The 17,539-nt window shown below is 49.1% G+C and overlaps 2 protein-coding genes across 6 annotated transcripts in view; both read left to right on the top strand.

The window, feature by feature from the left end:
- Positions 1-17,539, top strand: part of SMARCA4 (SWI/SNF related BAF chromatin remodeling complex subunit ATPase 4) — a 533,682-nt gene that overhangs the window by 385,330 nt on the left and 130,813 nt on the right. For 4 of the 5 annotated variants that reach the window (XM_085600653.1, XM_085600651.1, XM_085600655.1 and 1 more), the window contains exon 30: positions 8,518-8,626. In XM_085600653.1, coding sequence (XP_085456779.1) covers positions 8,518-8,626 — 109 coding nt within the window. The remainder of the gene's footprint in view (positions 1-8,517; positions 8,627-17,539) is intronic. The other variant, XM_085600652.1, reaches the window with a different exon arrangement.
- LOC146833047 (uncharacterized) overlaps positions 1-17,539 on the top strand; it is a 140,153-nt gene that overhangs the window by 61,806 nt on the left and 60,808 nt on the right. The gene's annotated exons all lie outside the window — the stretch shown is intronic.

Genomic DNA, 17,539 nt, shown 5'->3' with positions numbered 1-17,539 from the left:
GTCAACACCGCACACTTTCACTAAACATTACTGTGTAGATGTGCAAACCAAGCAACAAGCTAGTGTGGGCCAGGCTGTACTAAAAACACTATTTCAAACCACTGCAACAGATACCGGTGGTCGCCGCTAAGGTTGGGAACTGCTATATAGTCTATGCAAAAGTGTGTAATCTGCAGCTCATATGCCTCGAACGGAATATGCTACTTACCAGTATGCATCTGTTCTTGGCATGTAGAGCTGCAGATCTACACACGCCCACCCGCCTCCCCGGCTACCTGTATCTGTTCCAGTCTATCTTATTTAGATACAACACACATGAGTTTCTTCACTGTTATTACTACGCTCCATTTTTCCTTGTTGGCGAAAAACAATCTGAGGATGGAGCCGAAGCCCATGCGCACTACGATCTCGTGACTTCCAAAGACTTTCCAAGAGGAAAAACAAACTGCAAATATCCGGGCCCAACACCAGATGGCGATCTATGCAAAAGTGTGTAGATCTGCAGCTCTACATGCCAAGACCAGATGCATACTGGTAAATAGCATATTCCTTGTACACACTTTAGCACCCTAAGGGATCCCCGTACAAATTGCATGCAGCCTGTCATTGCAGACTGCGTGTCATGGTGCAATCTGAGTGAAAACACAAGATGGCACACTCCTTGTGTGCCATGCCAAAGTCACTGCATTTACTATATGTAAGTCACCCCTACAGCAGGCCTTGTAGCCCTAAGGCATGGTGTATTATATTCCATGTGAGGGCATATCTGCATGAGCAAACATCTTGTCCTAATAAATCTGTGCTGTTGCCAGTACAAGATTAATTGCGACATGCACCCAGAGGGCACCTTAGAGGTGCCCCCTGAAAAACCTGCCACTATCTAGTTTGCTGGCTGACTAGTCTCCACCAGCCTGCCACCACAGACCTATTTCTGACCCCCTGTTCACACCTCCTCCCACAGGATGGCTAGTCAGTCAATCAATCAGGGGATTGTAAGCGGGCTACTCACCCGTAAGGGTCTCAAGGGCTGGGGGCGGGGTGTAGCTCAGGGTTGGCCGATTTAGCATATCCAGGCCAGGGGCTTCAAAGCCACTGCCGCCTTTGATATGCGAACCCCTGCTTCCCCCAGACCTGAGATGCCGCCCTCTACCCTGACGCCTATTGGGCACCAGGAGAGGTGGGAAAATAACTATGCAAGTAGGCATGTTGCACTTCTAAGCCAGTCACACCCCTAAGGAGGGCTGCCTGATGTGCTTCACAAAAGAAGGGTTCCACCATCTTGTTTTTGGTGGAATTAGGAACTTTAGGACAGGGTTATGTCCACTCCCCACATGAAGTGGCCATATAGGGAGTGTAGTGATCCCAAGGGTAAGTAGCCAATTGGCTACTACCTTTCACTCCCCTTAAAGCCCCTAAATTTAGTATTTAGGTGTGAGAAAGTGGCTCTGTATATACTGTTCCTTAATAGGTACAGGGTGTACAGAGTCCACAGTCCCCCAGGGTTTGACAGAGGTTAAAGTTAGATATAACCTTACTCTCTAAAGTGGTAGCTTGGTCAAGCATTAAGGCAGTATCAGAGGACAGTGTAAAGCATTTGTTGTACACACTCGGTCAGCAAATGGTTTCACACACTCAATAACTGAACTCTAGGCCAATGGTATATATATAAAAAATATATGCTTGTTTTATTTTAGAACCAACACTTTGATTTAAAATATACTTTCACAACAGGAGATGTTTCATATAAATACTTTTGCAATATGCAGTAGACTTTAGTAAACAGTTACAAGTGGTTGCAGTAGGCAACTCTATTTTTAAACACAACAATACATTGAGCTCAATGGTAAATTCAAGTTATTTGCAACAGATTACTTTTTAGATTACTTTTGGAATTCCAGGACTGGATCCTGATTCAGTCCTGGGTCAGTTCTCAGAATCAAGTGATGAAAGTCGACTTAAGTACTGTAATGATTTTTAACTAATATTTAGCTATTTTAAAAGTTGACACTTAGAAAATATTTCAGAGAAAACAGTCAATAATTCCCTATGGAAGAAAATTCAGGTACAGTATGTTCTTGTTACTTTTGTAATCCAGTACTGGGTGCCTAGACTCAGTACTGGGACCTTTATCCAAAACAGGTAAGTAATTATGTTTTCAGATATTATACGATTTTTGAAGAATATTTAAAGATTGCAGAAATCGACACTTAGAAGAAATTTCACAGAAAAACTGTCAATGGTTTCCTATGGAAGAAAATTGAGTTAAGGGGAAGTACAGTTGTAGGTATTTTTCAGAGTCAGTGCTGGGCACCAAGATCCAGCACTGGGAGCTCACCTAAGAGCAGGTGAGTAAATTCGTTTTTGTCACTCGGCTGATTTTTGGTGAATATTTGAAGATTTGAAAAGTCCACACTTAGAAGAAATTTCAGGAAAAAGCCAGTCAATGTTACCCTATGAGGAAAATAGAGTTTGCGGTTTAAGGGTAAGTACTCGACTGGCAGAGTTGAGGTTCTGGGCACAGACTCAGGGGTCTCCCAGGGTCAGGTAGGTACAGTTGGTTCACCCTCAGCGGCTCTAGGGCAGCCGGGTGCAGAGAGAGGTAGGCCCAATGTTATCCTATGAGGGATAGCGGGGCCTTGTTTGGTGGCTGCTGACTGGCAAGCCACACGGCTGTGGGAGCTGGGCTCCTGGTCACTTACTCAGGGCAAGTGAGGAAGTAGGTAGGTGTAGAGATTTCACTGCCAGGGCCACTCGGGCGGCTGGGTGCAGAGGGCTTTTGAGCCTTCGGGCGCTCAATGGATTTCAATGGCAAATCTCCGGTTTAGAAAAAGACTGCAAGCTCAGGGACGAGGACTCTTCAGGTGCCACCACCACTTCGCGAGGTAAGTTGGGTAGTTGGAGGATAGGTAGGTACCCCGGGATTGGGCACAGGTGGCCGTGGGGCGCCGCGTGCAGGGGTGCCTTTAGGTGTCGGGAAATCTTACCCTCTATTGATTGCGGTTGGGGGGGCACCTTGTTCTGAGGCTGCAGGCTTCTTCAGGAGTGTCGAGGGAGGTCCTTGGGTGCCGGACTCGGGGTCACAGTCGCCGTGGGGTCGTCCTCAGGGTCTTTGTTCACTCCGGCACTGGCCAGACTCGGCTGGTGCAGAGTGTGCTGGGTTTGCGGTTCCGGGCTGCTGCCAGGGGTTAGAGATAGGTTTCGAGTAGAGCCTCTACTCATGGGAGTCCCAGGGGCTTAGAGCCAAAAGGTAGCCAGGTCCTCCGGGGTTGGTGAGGTTGCTAACCACAAGAGATGCCGGGCTGGAGCAGGAGCAGGTTTGAGGGTCGACAGGCCGGTAGGGCTGGGGCCAAAGCAATTGGTGTCTTCCTCTTTTCAGCAGCTGCAGGGCAGGTCTTCTTTCTTCTTGCTCTTCGTAGTTTTGAATCTGGAATCTGGGGAAGCGGGTTCAGGGTGCCCCTAAATACTAGATTTAGGGGCGTTACAGGTAGGTGAAGGGCAGGGACCAATGGGTCCCTGTCCTGGGGTGGGTGTACCCCCTAGCATGCCTCTCTCCTGTGGGAGGGGGGCAGTAGCCTAGTCCTAATAGGGTAGGGCTCCCCATCTTCAAGATGGCGAGAGCCCGGAGATGTGCTTCACCTCGCCTCCCCCACCTGAGGGGTGGGGTTGGCAGGCTGGCACATCCCCTGTCCTTACTTGAGGTTTCCAGACAAGCTTCCCGCCAGAGTGGGGGGTTGCAGGGGCCTGGGGAAGCTCACAGAGGCGGCATGCCTTTGAAGCTTCCCCCTGCCCATCCTGGGGGAGGAGATTTAGCACCTCGCCCAGGATGTACATTGTTGCAGGACCAGGAGAGCAGGGGCTCTCCTACCCAGGGGTCCAGCAACATGTCTGCTGGGTGGCAGCCTCAGAGCAGACGTGGATTTGTAGGTTAGGTTTAAGGGGGCACCTCTAAGATGCCCTCTGGGGTGCTGGGTACATTAAATCCCACACTGGCATCAGTGTGGGTTTAATGTGCTGAGAAGTTTGATACAAAACTTCTCAGTCTTTAGTGTTGCCATTATGGTGCTGTGGAGCTCATGTTTGACGAGCTCTCAGCACCATGTACTCTTAAATGGCAGCACTGCACTTACAGGGCTCAGGAATGGACCTGGGCACTGTAGGGGCACAGGGCTCCTGCTCCTGTGCCCACACCATTGGCATAAGGCACCCAGCTGGATGTGTGACTGATGTATACCATGGCAGTGTAGGTGATGGGCATGGCACACAGGGATGTGTGCCATGTCGACTTTGTTTTTGTCTTGCACCCAAACACTCAGCCTGCAAAGGCAGTGTGTGTGTGTGTGTAAGGGTACAGGACCTCTAAGGGTGGCACAAGGAGTGCTGCAGCTCTTAAAGGCCTTCCTTGGTCACAAAGCCCTGGGTACTTAGGGTACCATTTACCAGGGGCTGACATGTGGCCAGGGTTTGTCAATTTGGGTTTGGTTTGTTTTAGGGCAGGAACATAGGCCCTGGGCACCTGATTGGCAGGAGTCCAGGGCACACTCAGTTAAAGTACATTCAGCAATTCAGCAAACCCTGGCCACATGTCAGCCCCTGGTAAATGGTACCCTAGGTACCCAGGGCCTTGTGACCAGGGAAGGCCTCTAAGGGCTGCAGCACTCCTTGTGCCACCCTTAGAGGCCCTGTACCCTTACACACACACACACTGCCTTTGCAGGCTGAGTGTTTGGGTACAAGACAAAAACAAAGTCGACATGACACACATCCCTGTGTGCCATGCCCATCACCTACACTGCCCTGGCATACATCAGCCACCCCTCTAGCTGGGTGCCTTATGCCAATGGTGTGGGCACAGGAGCAGGAGCCCTGTGCCCCTACAGTGCCCAGGTCCATTCCGGAGCACTGTAAGTGCGGTGCTGCCATTTAAGAGTACATGGTGCTGAGCTTGTCAAACACGAGCTCCACAGCACCATAATGGCAACACTAAAGACTGAGAAGTTTGGTATCAAACTTCTCAGCACATTAAACCCACACTGATGCCCATGTGGGATTTAATGTACCAAGCACCCCATAGGGCATCTTAGAGGTGCCCCCTTAAACCTAACCTACAATCCACGTCTGCTCTGAGGCTGCCTAGGCTGCCACTCAGCAGACATGTTGCTGGACCCCTGGGTAGGAGAGCCCCTGCTCTCCTGGGCCTGCAACAATGCACATCCTGGGTGAGGTGCTAAATCTCCTCCCCCAGGATGGGCAGGGGGAAGCTTCAAAGGCATGCCGCCTCTGTGAGCTTCCCCAGGCCACTGCAACCCCCCACTCTGGCGGGAAGCTTTGGCCGGAAACCCCAAATAAGGACAGGGGATGTGCCAGCCTGCAAACCCCACCCCTCAGGTGGGGGAGGCGAGGTGAAGGACATCTCCGGACTCTCGCCATCTTGAAGATGGGGAGCCCTACCCTATCAGGACTAGGCTACTGCCCCCCTCCCACAGGAGAGAGGCAGGATAGGGGGTGTACCCACCCCAGGACAGGGACCCATTGGTCCCTGCCCTTCACCTACCTGTAACGCCCCTGAATCTAGTATTTAGGGGCACCCTGAACCTTCCTTCCCCAGATTCCAGATCCAAAACTACAAAGAAGAGCAAGAAGAAAGAAGACCTGCCCTGCAGCTGCTAAAAAGAGGAAGACACCAACTGCTTTGGCCCCAGCCCTACCGGCCTGTCGACCCTCGAACCTGCTCCTGCTCCAACCCGGCATCTCTGGTGGGCAGCAACCTCACAAACCCCAGAGGAACTGGCTACCTTTTGGCTCTAAGCCCCTGGGACTCCCATGAGTAGAGGCTCTACTCAAAACCTACCTCTAATCCCTGGCAGCAGCCCGGAAACGCAAACCCAGCACACTCTGCACCAGCCAAGCCTGGCCAGTGCCGGAGTGAACAAAGACCACGAGGACAACCCCACGGCGACTGTGACCCCGAGTCCGGCACCCAAGGACCTCCCTCGACACTCCTGAAGAAGCCTGCAGCCTCAGAACAAGGTGCCCCCCCTACCGCGATCAACAGAGGGTAAGATTTCCCGACACCAAAAGGCACCCCTGCACGCGGCGCCCCGCGGCCCCCTGTGCCCAATCCCGGGGTACCTACCTATCCTCCAACTACCCAACTTACCTCTCGAGGTGGTGGTGGCACCTGAAGAATCCTCATCCCCGAGCTTGCAGTCTTTTTCTAAACCGGAGATGTGGCGGCTCGTGCGTCCTCCGGGATCCACCAGTCTTCCGTCCACGTTTCACGAGCCTCGCGGTCTTCCTCGTCAGCGGTTCCGTCCCCGGTGGTTCCAGCGGCGTTGCGTAGTGTATCGGCGTCCCTCCCATGGTTCGCGTCTCCTCCTTCTGGATTCCTTTTCCGGTCGGACACACCTTCGATGTTCTCTGTCCTGCTTTTCTGCCGTCTATGACCTGGATTCCGCGTTGTGGATTGGTCGTCTGTAACATCCGGACCGCCTCCTCCAAGGGTTTCCTCTTCCGGGTTACGGGACGCGTCCTGCGGAAGGGAGAAGTCTTTATTTATTTCCGGCAGGGACGCTTCATTGTCTTCTAGTCAGTAAGGTGTCCAAGTTGCCTCAGTTGTGGGTTTGTGACTGCTCAGGTCTTCCTCGCCAGGGTCTTCCTCACATGAGTAAATGTCAACATGTTTCTCGCTCAATGTATACTCTACATGCGATTCTTCAGGACCAGAACAGTGAAGACTATCTACACTTTACAGTTGGTTACATGGAATCATACTCACATCAACCGTGTATCTACCTATTTAGTGTACCTGTCAGATCTGGAACTACCCAATTAAGTAGACTAACCAGGCTTCAACAGTACCCGGTAGGTCAGACATGAGGCTTTCTCATGTGCAAAAAGTTATGCGAATTCCGCATAGTCTCCTGACCTTCCCACTCCTACGGGGTCCGGGATGTCAACCCCAGAATACCAACTCCCACAAACTTGTACTTGCATGCAAACCGTTAACTTGATTTTTTTCCATAGGAATACATTGACTGTTTTTCCTAAAAACTGTTCTAAGTTTGGAGTTGGTTTTGTATGAAACTGCACATAACTAAAAACCGCTTACTTTTCTCTAGAAAGTGTCCCAGTGTGATATCTATGCATATCACACTGAGTAGAAAAGGTAATAAAGAAAGTAATCTTCACTATTATACTATTGACACTTACCTGTACCAGGCTTGCTTGGTTCTAGAAAATAAAAATAACTGAACAATATTTTTATACAAAGCAAATTGGGCTGAGTTCAGTGTGTGACATCATTTGCTGATTGAGTGTGTACAGCAAATGCTTAATACTAGCCTCTGATAAAGCCTTACTGCTCATCTACACTACCACAAATAGAGAGTAAGGTGCTGTCAACTTTGACCTCTGCCTACTTTTGGGGTTCCACTGGACTCTGTGCACACTATACCTGACTTTGGTATAGTATATACAGAGCCAGCTTCCTACAGTCATTGCCAAGGAAACCAAGACATTTTAGGGGGTTCCACCTGGAAATAACTGAATGTAAACCGTGAAGAGGAGGCTGGACGCGGCCCATGCCCACTGCAAGGCAGCAACCTGGGAAGGGGTCAGAGGTCACTGAGGGAGGGAAAGGCAGGAATGCACCAAGTAGTGTTAGTCACTCTGAGATTAGGATGGGGGTGATCGCCATTCCTATGAACAAAACCTTCTTCGAAACACTGCAAAAAAGTAAGAAAAATCTCTTTATGCTTGTTCAGGAATTTAGAGATCCAGCGCCTGATTTAGATTTGGCTGGCAAGGGAAAATTCTTCAAATTGAGGAGTAAGAATTTGGAGAGGACTGTGGCATAACTCTAGCTGCAGACTTTGGAACTCGGTTCGAGTCTCGGCATCTGCTCAATATCCTGTGATTCGGAGAAAAAATCTTCATCTCCCTGCCTACAAAAAAAAACAAAAATGAAAGTGTCCTTGCTTTATGTAACTGGTGCTCATGTAAAGCGCTCCAGTGCCTTCCGGTCATGCTCGCCCTATATAAATCTGCAAAAAAAAATTGGTTTAGGTCTTGCAATTGCGAGATTTTGACCTATTGGCTTTATAAATGACACTGCCATTTATTTATGCGTTTAAAAAACACCTTAAATAATAAAAGGCATTGTCATTTACAATACCAATAGCTCAAATGTTTCTAAAATGCGAGACCTATTGCATTGCAAATGCTTGTTCTAAATTTTTGTTGGGTTTCCTTATGGAGTGTGTCTCATTTATTGACTTTGTGTGTGCAAGAAGTGCCTAACACTCTCCTCTTATAAGCCTAAGACTGCTCGACCACACTACCACAAATAGAGCACCTTGGGATTGTTAAACCTGTACAATAATTAGGGATACCTGGACTCTTTGCACAGTGCACCTCATGCACTATATAAAGTCAGCTTCCCACAGATGGCTTAAGAAGAATGTTTGCGGGCTACCTTTTTGTAATTTATATAATGTGTATTTTTTCTAATTTCGACAGCAACAGTGGACGGCAGCTCAGTGAAGTTTTCATCCAGCTACCATCCAGGAAGGAATTGCCGGAATACTATGAGTTGATCCGAAAACCTGTTGACTTCAAAAAGATCAAGGTAAAAGACCTACATTAAGTTGTCATGTTTTTTATCTACTGCATCTGTTGCTGATACAAGATAGCTCTAAAGAAGGCACACTGGCGCTTCTTCTTTGGAACTTCAGTATTAGTAATGAGTATTGAATTGTCCCACCCTTGTGAAGGATCCCAAAGGACGTGTGTGTGTGTTTTCGAGGCATATGAGCTGCAGATTGTTCACTATGCATAGATTGCCATCTGGTTTTGTGCTCGGATGCTTGCACTTTGTTGTTGTCTTGGAAGAGTCTTTTGTAGTCACAAGATAGGTGACTCCTCCCTTGGACGATAGTGCGCATGGTCATCGACTCCATCCTCAGATTGTTTTTTTCCGCCATTGGGTTTGGATGTAACTTTTGCGCTCCGGTTCAACTCCTTATTCTCCAAACCTTTTTGACGCACAAACTACAACTTGACGGTATTGTTTCAATTGCGTGATCTTCAATGCACATCTCATCTACTGGATTCCAGTCGTCGACGCGGGCCGCTGGGCCTATCGACGCCGTTCGGGCCTACAGCTCATGGAAAGGACTCCATTCAAAAAATGCCCACGGTGTGGAGCAAAATTCCCACACAGTGACCATCACAAGGTCTGTAACCTGTGCCTCTCGCACGAGCACGACGAGAACAATTGCCAGGCCTGCGCCTCTTTTCGATCATAGAAGACCATCCGTGATCGCCGGGCCCGACGACACATCATGGCGCAGTTAGCAGCTCCGGCACCAGTGGACATCTTCGATGAAGGCCCCGATGTCCTGAAGGAGGATTCTGAGGACCTGGAAATCGTGTCCGAAGCAGACGACTCAGACTCAGATGACCACATCACTCCTGGTCAGCGAGTGAGTACAACTGCCCCTACCCCAACTCCACCCGAGTAAAAGAAGGTCCTGGTCAAGACTTCGCCTGCTGGCCCCAGTCGCGACCGAACACAAGCTTCAGAAGCCCCGCCCAAGGGCCCGGCTCCGAAATTAAAGGACAAGCCTTCCGGTAGCTCGGGACCGAGCAAACCGCATATTAGTGTCCCGCAGGCGCCTTTGGCACCGAAGACGGGAAAGAAACCTACTCCCAAAAAGAAGTTGACACCGACCACCTCGACGCCGAAAGAAAACCCATCGGATCTGAAGCCAAAGCCTTAGGAACCGAAAAAGATTTCCATCTCCATAGCCAAGCCAAGGACCCCAAACCACCCCCTAAGGCCTCGGAGGAGAAATCCAAACCCCGCTCGGACCCGAAGAAGTCGGCGCCAAAAGCAGTTACCGAAGAGGAAGAACTTTTTCGAGCGGATCCTGACGATCCCAATCAGAAAAAACTCCATATAGACCCCAAAACAGGACATGTGGCTGCTGTTCCACACAAGAAGAGGAAGCTGGACACACCAGACACTCCTGCAGTGCTTTTGAAGAAAAAAGACTGTGCCACTTCACCTCTAAGACCCTCTTCTCCTGTTCTTCCTCCTGAGCCTGTTCTTCCTCCTGAGCCTGTTCTTCCTCCTTAGCCTGTCTCTCCTCCACAGCCTCAAAAACTTTCACCACCACCACAGGATGATGATGATGATTTAGGGGGTGGGGGAGGCAACAATGACCCTTTCACTGACCCGGATGACGACACGGACACACCACAGGACGATTGGGACGATTATGATGACCCAATAGATCCCCCAGACCGCCCTGATCCCTAGCCATATCCAACAAAACCATCTCCGCAGATGACAATATTGGCTTTGGTCAGCTTGTAAATAGAGCTGCTGTCTACCATGGTGTTCAGATGCATTCAGACCCTGCAGACGAGGACTTCCTTCTAGACACCTTCGAACAGTCACAGAAGACTGTCCAAATCCTGCCAATGCTAAAAGGGGTCATTAAACATGCCCCCGACATATTCAAAGACCCGGTGAGAGCTAGAATTCTCAATCCCAGGATTGACAAAAAATATAAACCCACCCCGATGATCCCTCCTATATCAAGGGGCAGCTACCCTTAGACTCACTAGTGGTAACTAACGCTAGAAAACGCGCCAACTCTCAAACCTCCGGTGACGCACCACCTCCGGAAAAGCAATCTATGTTATTAGATGCCTCAGGCAAGAGAGTTGTTGCCCAAGCAGCTAATCACTGGCGCTTAGCCAACACCCAAGCATTACTTGCTAGCTACGATAGAGCTTACTATGACCAACTAGAAACCCTATTACAACATTTGCCTGATCGATACAAAACCCAGGCAAATGATTTAATTCGAGGGGGCAAATTAATAACCAACACATCAATCAAGTGTGCCCTTGATACAGCTGACACAGCCTCTCTAGGTCCATTAACACTAGTGTGCTACTCAGACGACATGCCTGGTTACGCATCTCAGGTTTTAAACAAGAGGTACAAACAACTATCCTCAACCCGCCGTTCAATCAAGAATCACATTTTGGACCGGCTGTAGACACTACTCTAGAGAAGATGAAAAAGGACATGGAGACTGCTAAATCCATGGAAGCATTACAGTCTCCATCCACACGTGGTTCCTTTTGTCGCTTCTTCTATAGAGGAGCATCCAAAAACATTGGAACAGAGACCGCTTCCTCTTCCTACAAAAATACCACGCAAACATCCAGAATAGAGGATATTTTAGAGGCGGATACAGGGGAAATAACAACAAAGGGAGAGGCTAAGGTAACAACAGTACTCGCACCTCCCCCACTAATAAGCAGTGACTTCCCTCCACTCCCTCCAGACCACTCCAGGTCGGATGGAGACTCTCACATGTTCCTAACTGTCGGGAATTCCATCACTACAGACAAGTGGGTAAGACAAAGTTCGAGGCATATGAGCTGCAGATTACACACTGTGCATAGATCGCCATCTGGTGTTGGGCCCGGATGTTTGCACTTGTTTTTGTCTTGGAAAGTCTTTGGAAGTCACGAGGTATGTGACTCCTCCTTTGGATGATAGTGCGCATGGGCATCAGCATCATCCTCAGATTGTTTTTTTCTGCCATCGGGCTCGGATGTGTTCTCGCGTTCCAGTTCAGAACCGTTAACGGTGTTCTCTTTCGACGCGCAATCCTTCCCTTCTCTACGGTATTGTTTCGATCGCGTTTCCAATCGCATGCGCCCTTCAACTTCGAAGTCTTCAATTCTGGTCGTCGACGAGGGCCTACGGGCCTACCTGGGCCTCATCTCCGGCTCATGGAAATGACACCATTTAAAAAGTGTCCACGATGTGAGTCGAAGTTTCCCCACACAGACCTGCATGAGGTGTGAAACCTCTGCCTCTCACCCGAGCACGAGGCCAGAAACTGTCCAGCTTGCACCTCCTTCCACTCCAAGAAAACTATCCGGGACCGACGAGCTCGAAGAACCATGGTGCGCTCGTCATCTTTGATCCCCGATGACATCTTTCAAGAGAGCGTCGACGTTCCGGAACAGGGTCGAGTCGAGGAAACCATCATCAGCGCCTCCGAAGCAGATGATTCCGACGTTGAAGACATCACTCCAGCTCAAAGGCCCGTGAGTACAGACGTTGGCCCCGACACCCCCCCCCCCCCCCCCCCCCCCCCCCCCGACACTGGTCAAAGAAGGCTTCGGTACCACCTCCGGGCCCAGGCGCACACTGAGACACTGCTTCCCATGCCCCTCCTTCGGGCCCGGTAAAGAAGCATATTAAGCCTTTAGGCGACTCGGGCTCGAGTCAGCCTACCCTCGCTACCGACAAACAAACTCCGGCACTGAAGAAGGCAGCATCCTCGTTCTCATCCACGCCGACCGCTGCTTCGACGTCAAAGCACTCGGCGTTGAAGGCTAGCAAGAGTTCCTCTGCACCGACAACACCCTCGGAGCCGACTAAACAGCCCACCAAAAGGCCCCGATTCTTCCAAGCCAAAGACCTTGAACCGAAAAAATTGCAACCGGTTCCAACTGATAAAGACACTTCAAAACTACACGGTTCCAAGCTTAGAACCGCTACTGAGTCAACGCCGAAAAAACTCACAGCACCGAAACCCTCGACTCCGAAGGATCTGTCTCCCACAGATTAACTGTTTCGTCCCGATCCTACCCAAAAGAGACTACTAAAGGATCCTAAGACTTGTCATTTAATGCTTGGCATCAAGAAAAGACCCCTGGAAAAGCCTGCGCCCGCACCGCCATCAAAGAAGAGAGACTTTGCTACCTCTCCATTAAAGATCCCTTCTCCTCTTCCTCTTCCTCCTCCTCCTCCTCCACCACACTGCTCTCCCACACCATCACCTACACCAATAGATGATGATGACAACACCTCAGGTGATGCAAGGGGAGGTGATGACGATCAACCCCTTCGGGACCCTACCACTACTGGCTCCCCTGACCCCTGGGATGATTACAGTGACCCAGACGTCCCTTACACCTCGCAAAATGATATTTATTCCTCCAGAGGACAATATTGGATTCAACCAGCTCCTTTACATAGCTGCCCAGTACCACGGGGTTGCCCTGCATACATACCCAGTAGAGGAGGATTTTCTTATGGACACCTTCGATATTACACAAAGGTCCACCTCAACTCTGCCCATGCTTAAAGGGGTCATTAAGCACGCATCAGAGATCTTTAAAGACCCAGTTAGAGCTAGAGTCATTAATCAGAGAATAGAAAAGAAGTATAAAGCTGCCCCAGTATACATTAAAGGCCACTAGACTCCTTAGTAGTGTCTAATGCAAGGAAGAGGGCAAATTCCCAAACATCAGGTGACGCACCACCACCAGATAAGGAATCAAGACTCCTAGACGCCTCTGGCAAACGCACAGCGTCACAGGCAGCAAACATTTGGCGCATTGCTAATAAACAAGCGCTGCTAGCCAGGTATCACAGGACACATTATGATGATCTTGAGTACATAATGCAGTACCTTCCGGACAAATCTAAAAACAGGACTAGTTAACTCATCCAGGAGGGGAAAATCATCACTAACACCTCCATCAGGTGTGCCCTAGATGTAGCAGATACCGCCTCAAGGGCAATAAACACCGAAGTCCAGAGTTCTATACTCAATCAGCCTTTTGATGAACAACACCTATTTGGCCCCAATGTAGACGTATCCCTTAAGAAAATGAAAAAGGATACAGACACCGCCAAATCTATTGGAGCCTTGCAATTGCAAGCTCCCAGATGGTCCTTTCGTCGCTCATCCTTCAGAAGCACCCATAGGGGCTACTCCTCAGATAGTCCATCCACCTCTTACAAGGCTCCCACCCAATCCACCTTTACCAGAGGTTACCAAAGGGGTGGTTACAAGGGGAACAACAGCAAAGGCAGACTCCACTTCCCCCAGACCATTCCACTCCAGTCGGGGGAAGACTCCACCAATTCCTCCCTGTCTGGGCAAACCACTTCAGACAGGTGGGTCCACCAAATAATTCAATCAGGCTACTGTCTCAAACTAACATCTACCCCCCCAACCATACCACCCAAACACCGTCCAATGTCACAAGAACATCTGTTACTATTAAAGCAGGAGGTAATCTCCCTCCTACAAAAAAGTGCAATAGAACCAGCTCCCCTGCACCAATAAAACAGGGGAGTTTACTCCCTTTATATCAAACAAGGACAGATCTCTAAGGCCTATTTTTGACCTCAGACCCCTAAACCTCTACATACACTCAGACCACTTCCACATGGTCACGCTTCAGCAGGTTCTTCCTCTACTTTCCCAGGGCGACTTCCTTGATACTCTATACTATACCTCAAGGACGCCTATTTCCACATTCCCATTCACAGCCCTCACAGAAAATATCTCAGATTCGTGGTGGACGGTCAGCACTATCAATTCAAAGTACTCCCATTTGGAGTCACCACAGCACCAAGAGTGTTTACCAAGTGCCTAGCAGTGGTGGCAGTACACCTAAGAAGACAACACATCCATGTCTTCACATATCTAGACGACTGGCTCATAAAAGCCAGCTCATACAATCAGTGTGTACAACGCACTCACGCCACTATTCAAGAACTTCACGACCTGGGGTTCATAATAAACCACGCCAAGTCCCAGCTGCAACCGTCCCACACGCAACAATACCTCGGTGCCACAATAGACACCTCAAGAGCGCTCGCCTATCCCAGCCCCGCCAGAATAGCGAGCAAGCAAACTCTTCTCACCAGATTCCAACCGCAACACTCTCTTCCAGCTCGAGTGTTCATGCAACTCATAGGGATGATGGCCTCTTGCATATCCATAGTGCCTCATGCAAGACTCCAGATGTGTCCTCTCCAAGAGTGCATAGCACGCCAATGGAACCAGGCTCAAGGTCAGCTAACAGATCTGGTGTTGGTAGACGGTCGTACCCGTCGCTCTCTGCAGTGGTGGAACACCAAGAACCTTTCCAAAGGGTGACCGTTCCTCGAGCCAGTTCCTCAAATAGTCGTGGCAGCGGACGCATCGCTCTCCGGCTGGGGAGCTCACCTATTACATCACACCATGCAGGGCAGGTGGACACCTCAACAAAAGTAACTCCACATCAACTATCTGGAGTTACTAGCCATATTCTTAGCACTAAAAGCCTTTAAAACTCATGTCTCAGGCAAGGCCGTCTTAGTCCGCACCGACAACATGACAGCCATGTACTATATACAGAAACAAGGCGGCACACACTCTCCGCAGCTCTCTCAGCTAGCACAGAGCATATGGAGATGGGCCATACCCCAAAAAATCTTTCTCCTAGCCCAACATGTCCCAGGAGTCCAAAACACTATGGCCGATCTGCTGAGCAGACAAACACAACAGATCCACGAGTGGGAACTCCATCCACAAGTTCTTCATCTGTACTTTCAAATGTGGGGGCATCCACAGATAGACCTCTTCGCCACCCACGAAAAAACACCAAATGGCCAAGCTTCGCCGCCAGATATCCACACCCATTGTCCAAAGGCAATGCGATATGGATGAATTGATCAGGCAAATTTGCGTACGCTTTTCCGCCTCTCCCACTCATTCCATTAGTGGTGCGCAAACTACAACAACACTCCCTCACGCTCATACTAGTAGCTCCAACTTGGGCACCCGGACCCAGCTCAGCTCAACCTTGCGATCTGGCTCCTGAAATCCTAGAATTCGGTTATCTAAATCTTCCCCCTGACTGCATGAACGTCATTAGAGAAGCTAGGCGACCCACCACTAGAGCTTGCTACGCAGCCAAGTGGAAACGTTTTGTGGTCTATTGTCACAACAATAACTTCAATCCCCTAGATGTGTCCATTCAACACATCATAGGCTATTTACTACACCTACAAAGATGCAATCTAGCCTACACATCTATTAGACTGCACCTTGCAGCCATAGCAGCTTATCCTCAAAACAGGCAACATCTATCACTCTTTAGAGTACCTGCCATAAAAGCCTTCATGGAAGGCCTCAAAAGAATAATTCCCCCCAGAGTGCCACCCTCACCTGTGTGGAACCTAAACATCGTTCTCACCAGACTAATGGGGCCTCCCTTTGAACCCCTACACGAATGTGAACTTCAATTCCTAACATGGAAAACTGCCTTTCTTGTAGCCATCACTTCCCTCAGTAGGGTCAGTGAGATACAAGCACTTACCATCCAAGAACCTTTTCTCCAAATGCACCATAACAATGTTCTCCGTACTAATCCAAAATTCCTCCCTTAAGTCATTTCTCGCTTTCACCTAAACCAATCTGTGGTACTTCCAGTTTTCTTCTCGCAACCACAAACCGTTGCAGAAAGAGCTCTCCACACATTAGATGTCAAACGAGCCTTGCTCTATTACATCGAGAGAACACAACCCTTTCGTAAGACCAAACAACTGTTTGTGTCTTTCTAACCACCACACCAAGGCAACCCCCATCTCCAAATCGGGGATAGCTAGGTGGATTGTCAAATGCATTCAGATTTGCTATGACAAAGCAAAACGAACGCTATCCCTTCCCCCTAAAGCCCACTCTACACGTAAGATAGGGGCTTCCATGGCATTTTTAGGGAACATTCCCTTAGATGATATCTGCAGAGCAGCTACATGGTCAACACCGCACACTTTCACTAAACACTATTGTGTAGATGTGCAAACTAAGCAACAGGCTAGTGTGGGCCAGGCTGTACTCAAGACATTGTTTCAAACCACTGCAACAGATACTGGTGGTCGCCACTAAGGATGGGTACTGCTATATAATCTATGCACAGTGTGTAATCTGCAGCTCATATGCCTCGAACGGCAAATGCTACTTACCAGTATGCATCTGTTCTTGGTATGTAGAGCTGCAGATTTACACACGCGCTCCCCGGCTACCTTTATCTGTTCCAGTTTATCTTATTTAGATACAACACACATGAGCATCTTCACGGTTATTACTACGCTCCATTTTTCCCTGCTGGCGAAAAACAATCTGAGGATGGAGCCGAAGTCCATGCGCAATACGATCCAAAGGAGGAGTCACCTACCTCGTGACTTCCAAAGACTTTCCAAGAGAAAAACTACTGCAACATCCGGGCCCAACACCAGATGGCGATCTATGCACAGTGTGTAGATCTGCAGCTCTACATGCCAAGAACAGATGCATACTGGTAAGTAGCATTTGCCATATATATGTCCGGAGGGGCATCTTCTTTGACCGTTCTGTTCTCCAGGATTTTCTGGTGTGAACTTGGGTTGCAGACCCACCTCCAGGGTTCGTATAGCTGGGGTATCTATTCTAAAGGTAAGGAATCTATAACTTATTGTCTCTTTCAGATGAACAAGTTACTTACCTTCGGTAATGATATGTTTGAGGCATATGAGCTATAGATCATATGCTTTAGCATAGATCGCCATCTGGTGTTGGGTCCGGATGTTTGCACTTTGTTTTTGTTCAAAGAAATCTTGTAGTCACGAGATAGGTGACTCCTCCTTTCGGAGATAGTGCGCATGGGCATCGGCTCCATCCCC

This window comes from Triturus cristatus, chromosome 4_2, assembly GCF_964204655.1.
Source record: "Triturus cristatus chromosome 4_2, aTriCri1.1, whole genome shotgun sequence".
In the NCBI taxonomy this organism is placed as follows: domain Eukaryota; kingdom Metazoa; phylum Chordata; class Amphibia; order Caudata; family Salamandridae; genus Triturus; species Triturus cristatus.
Note: the sequence above shows the minus strand (reverse complement) of the source record. Positions and strands in the feature narration are given on the sequence as shown.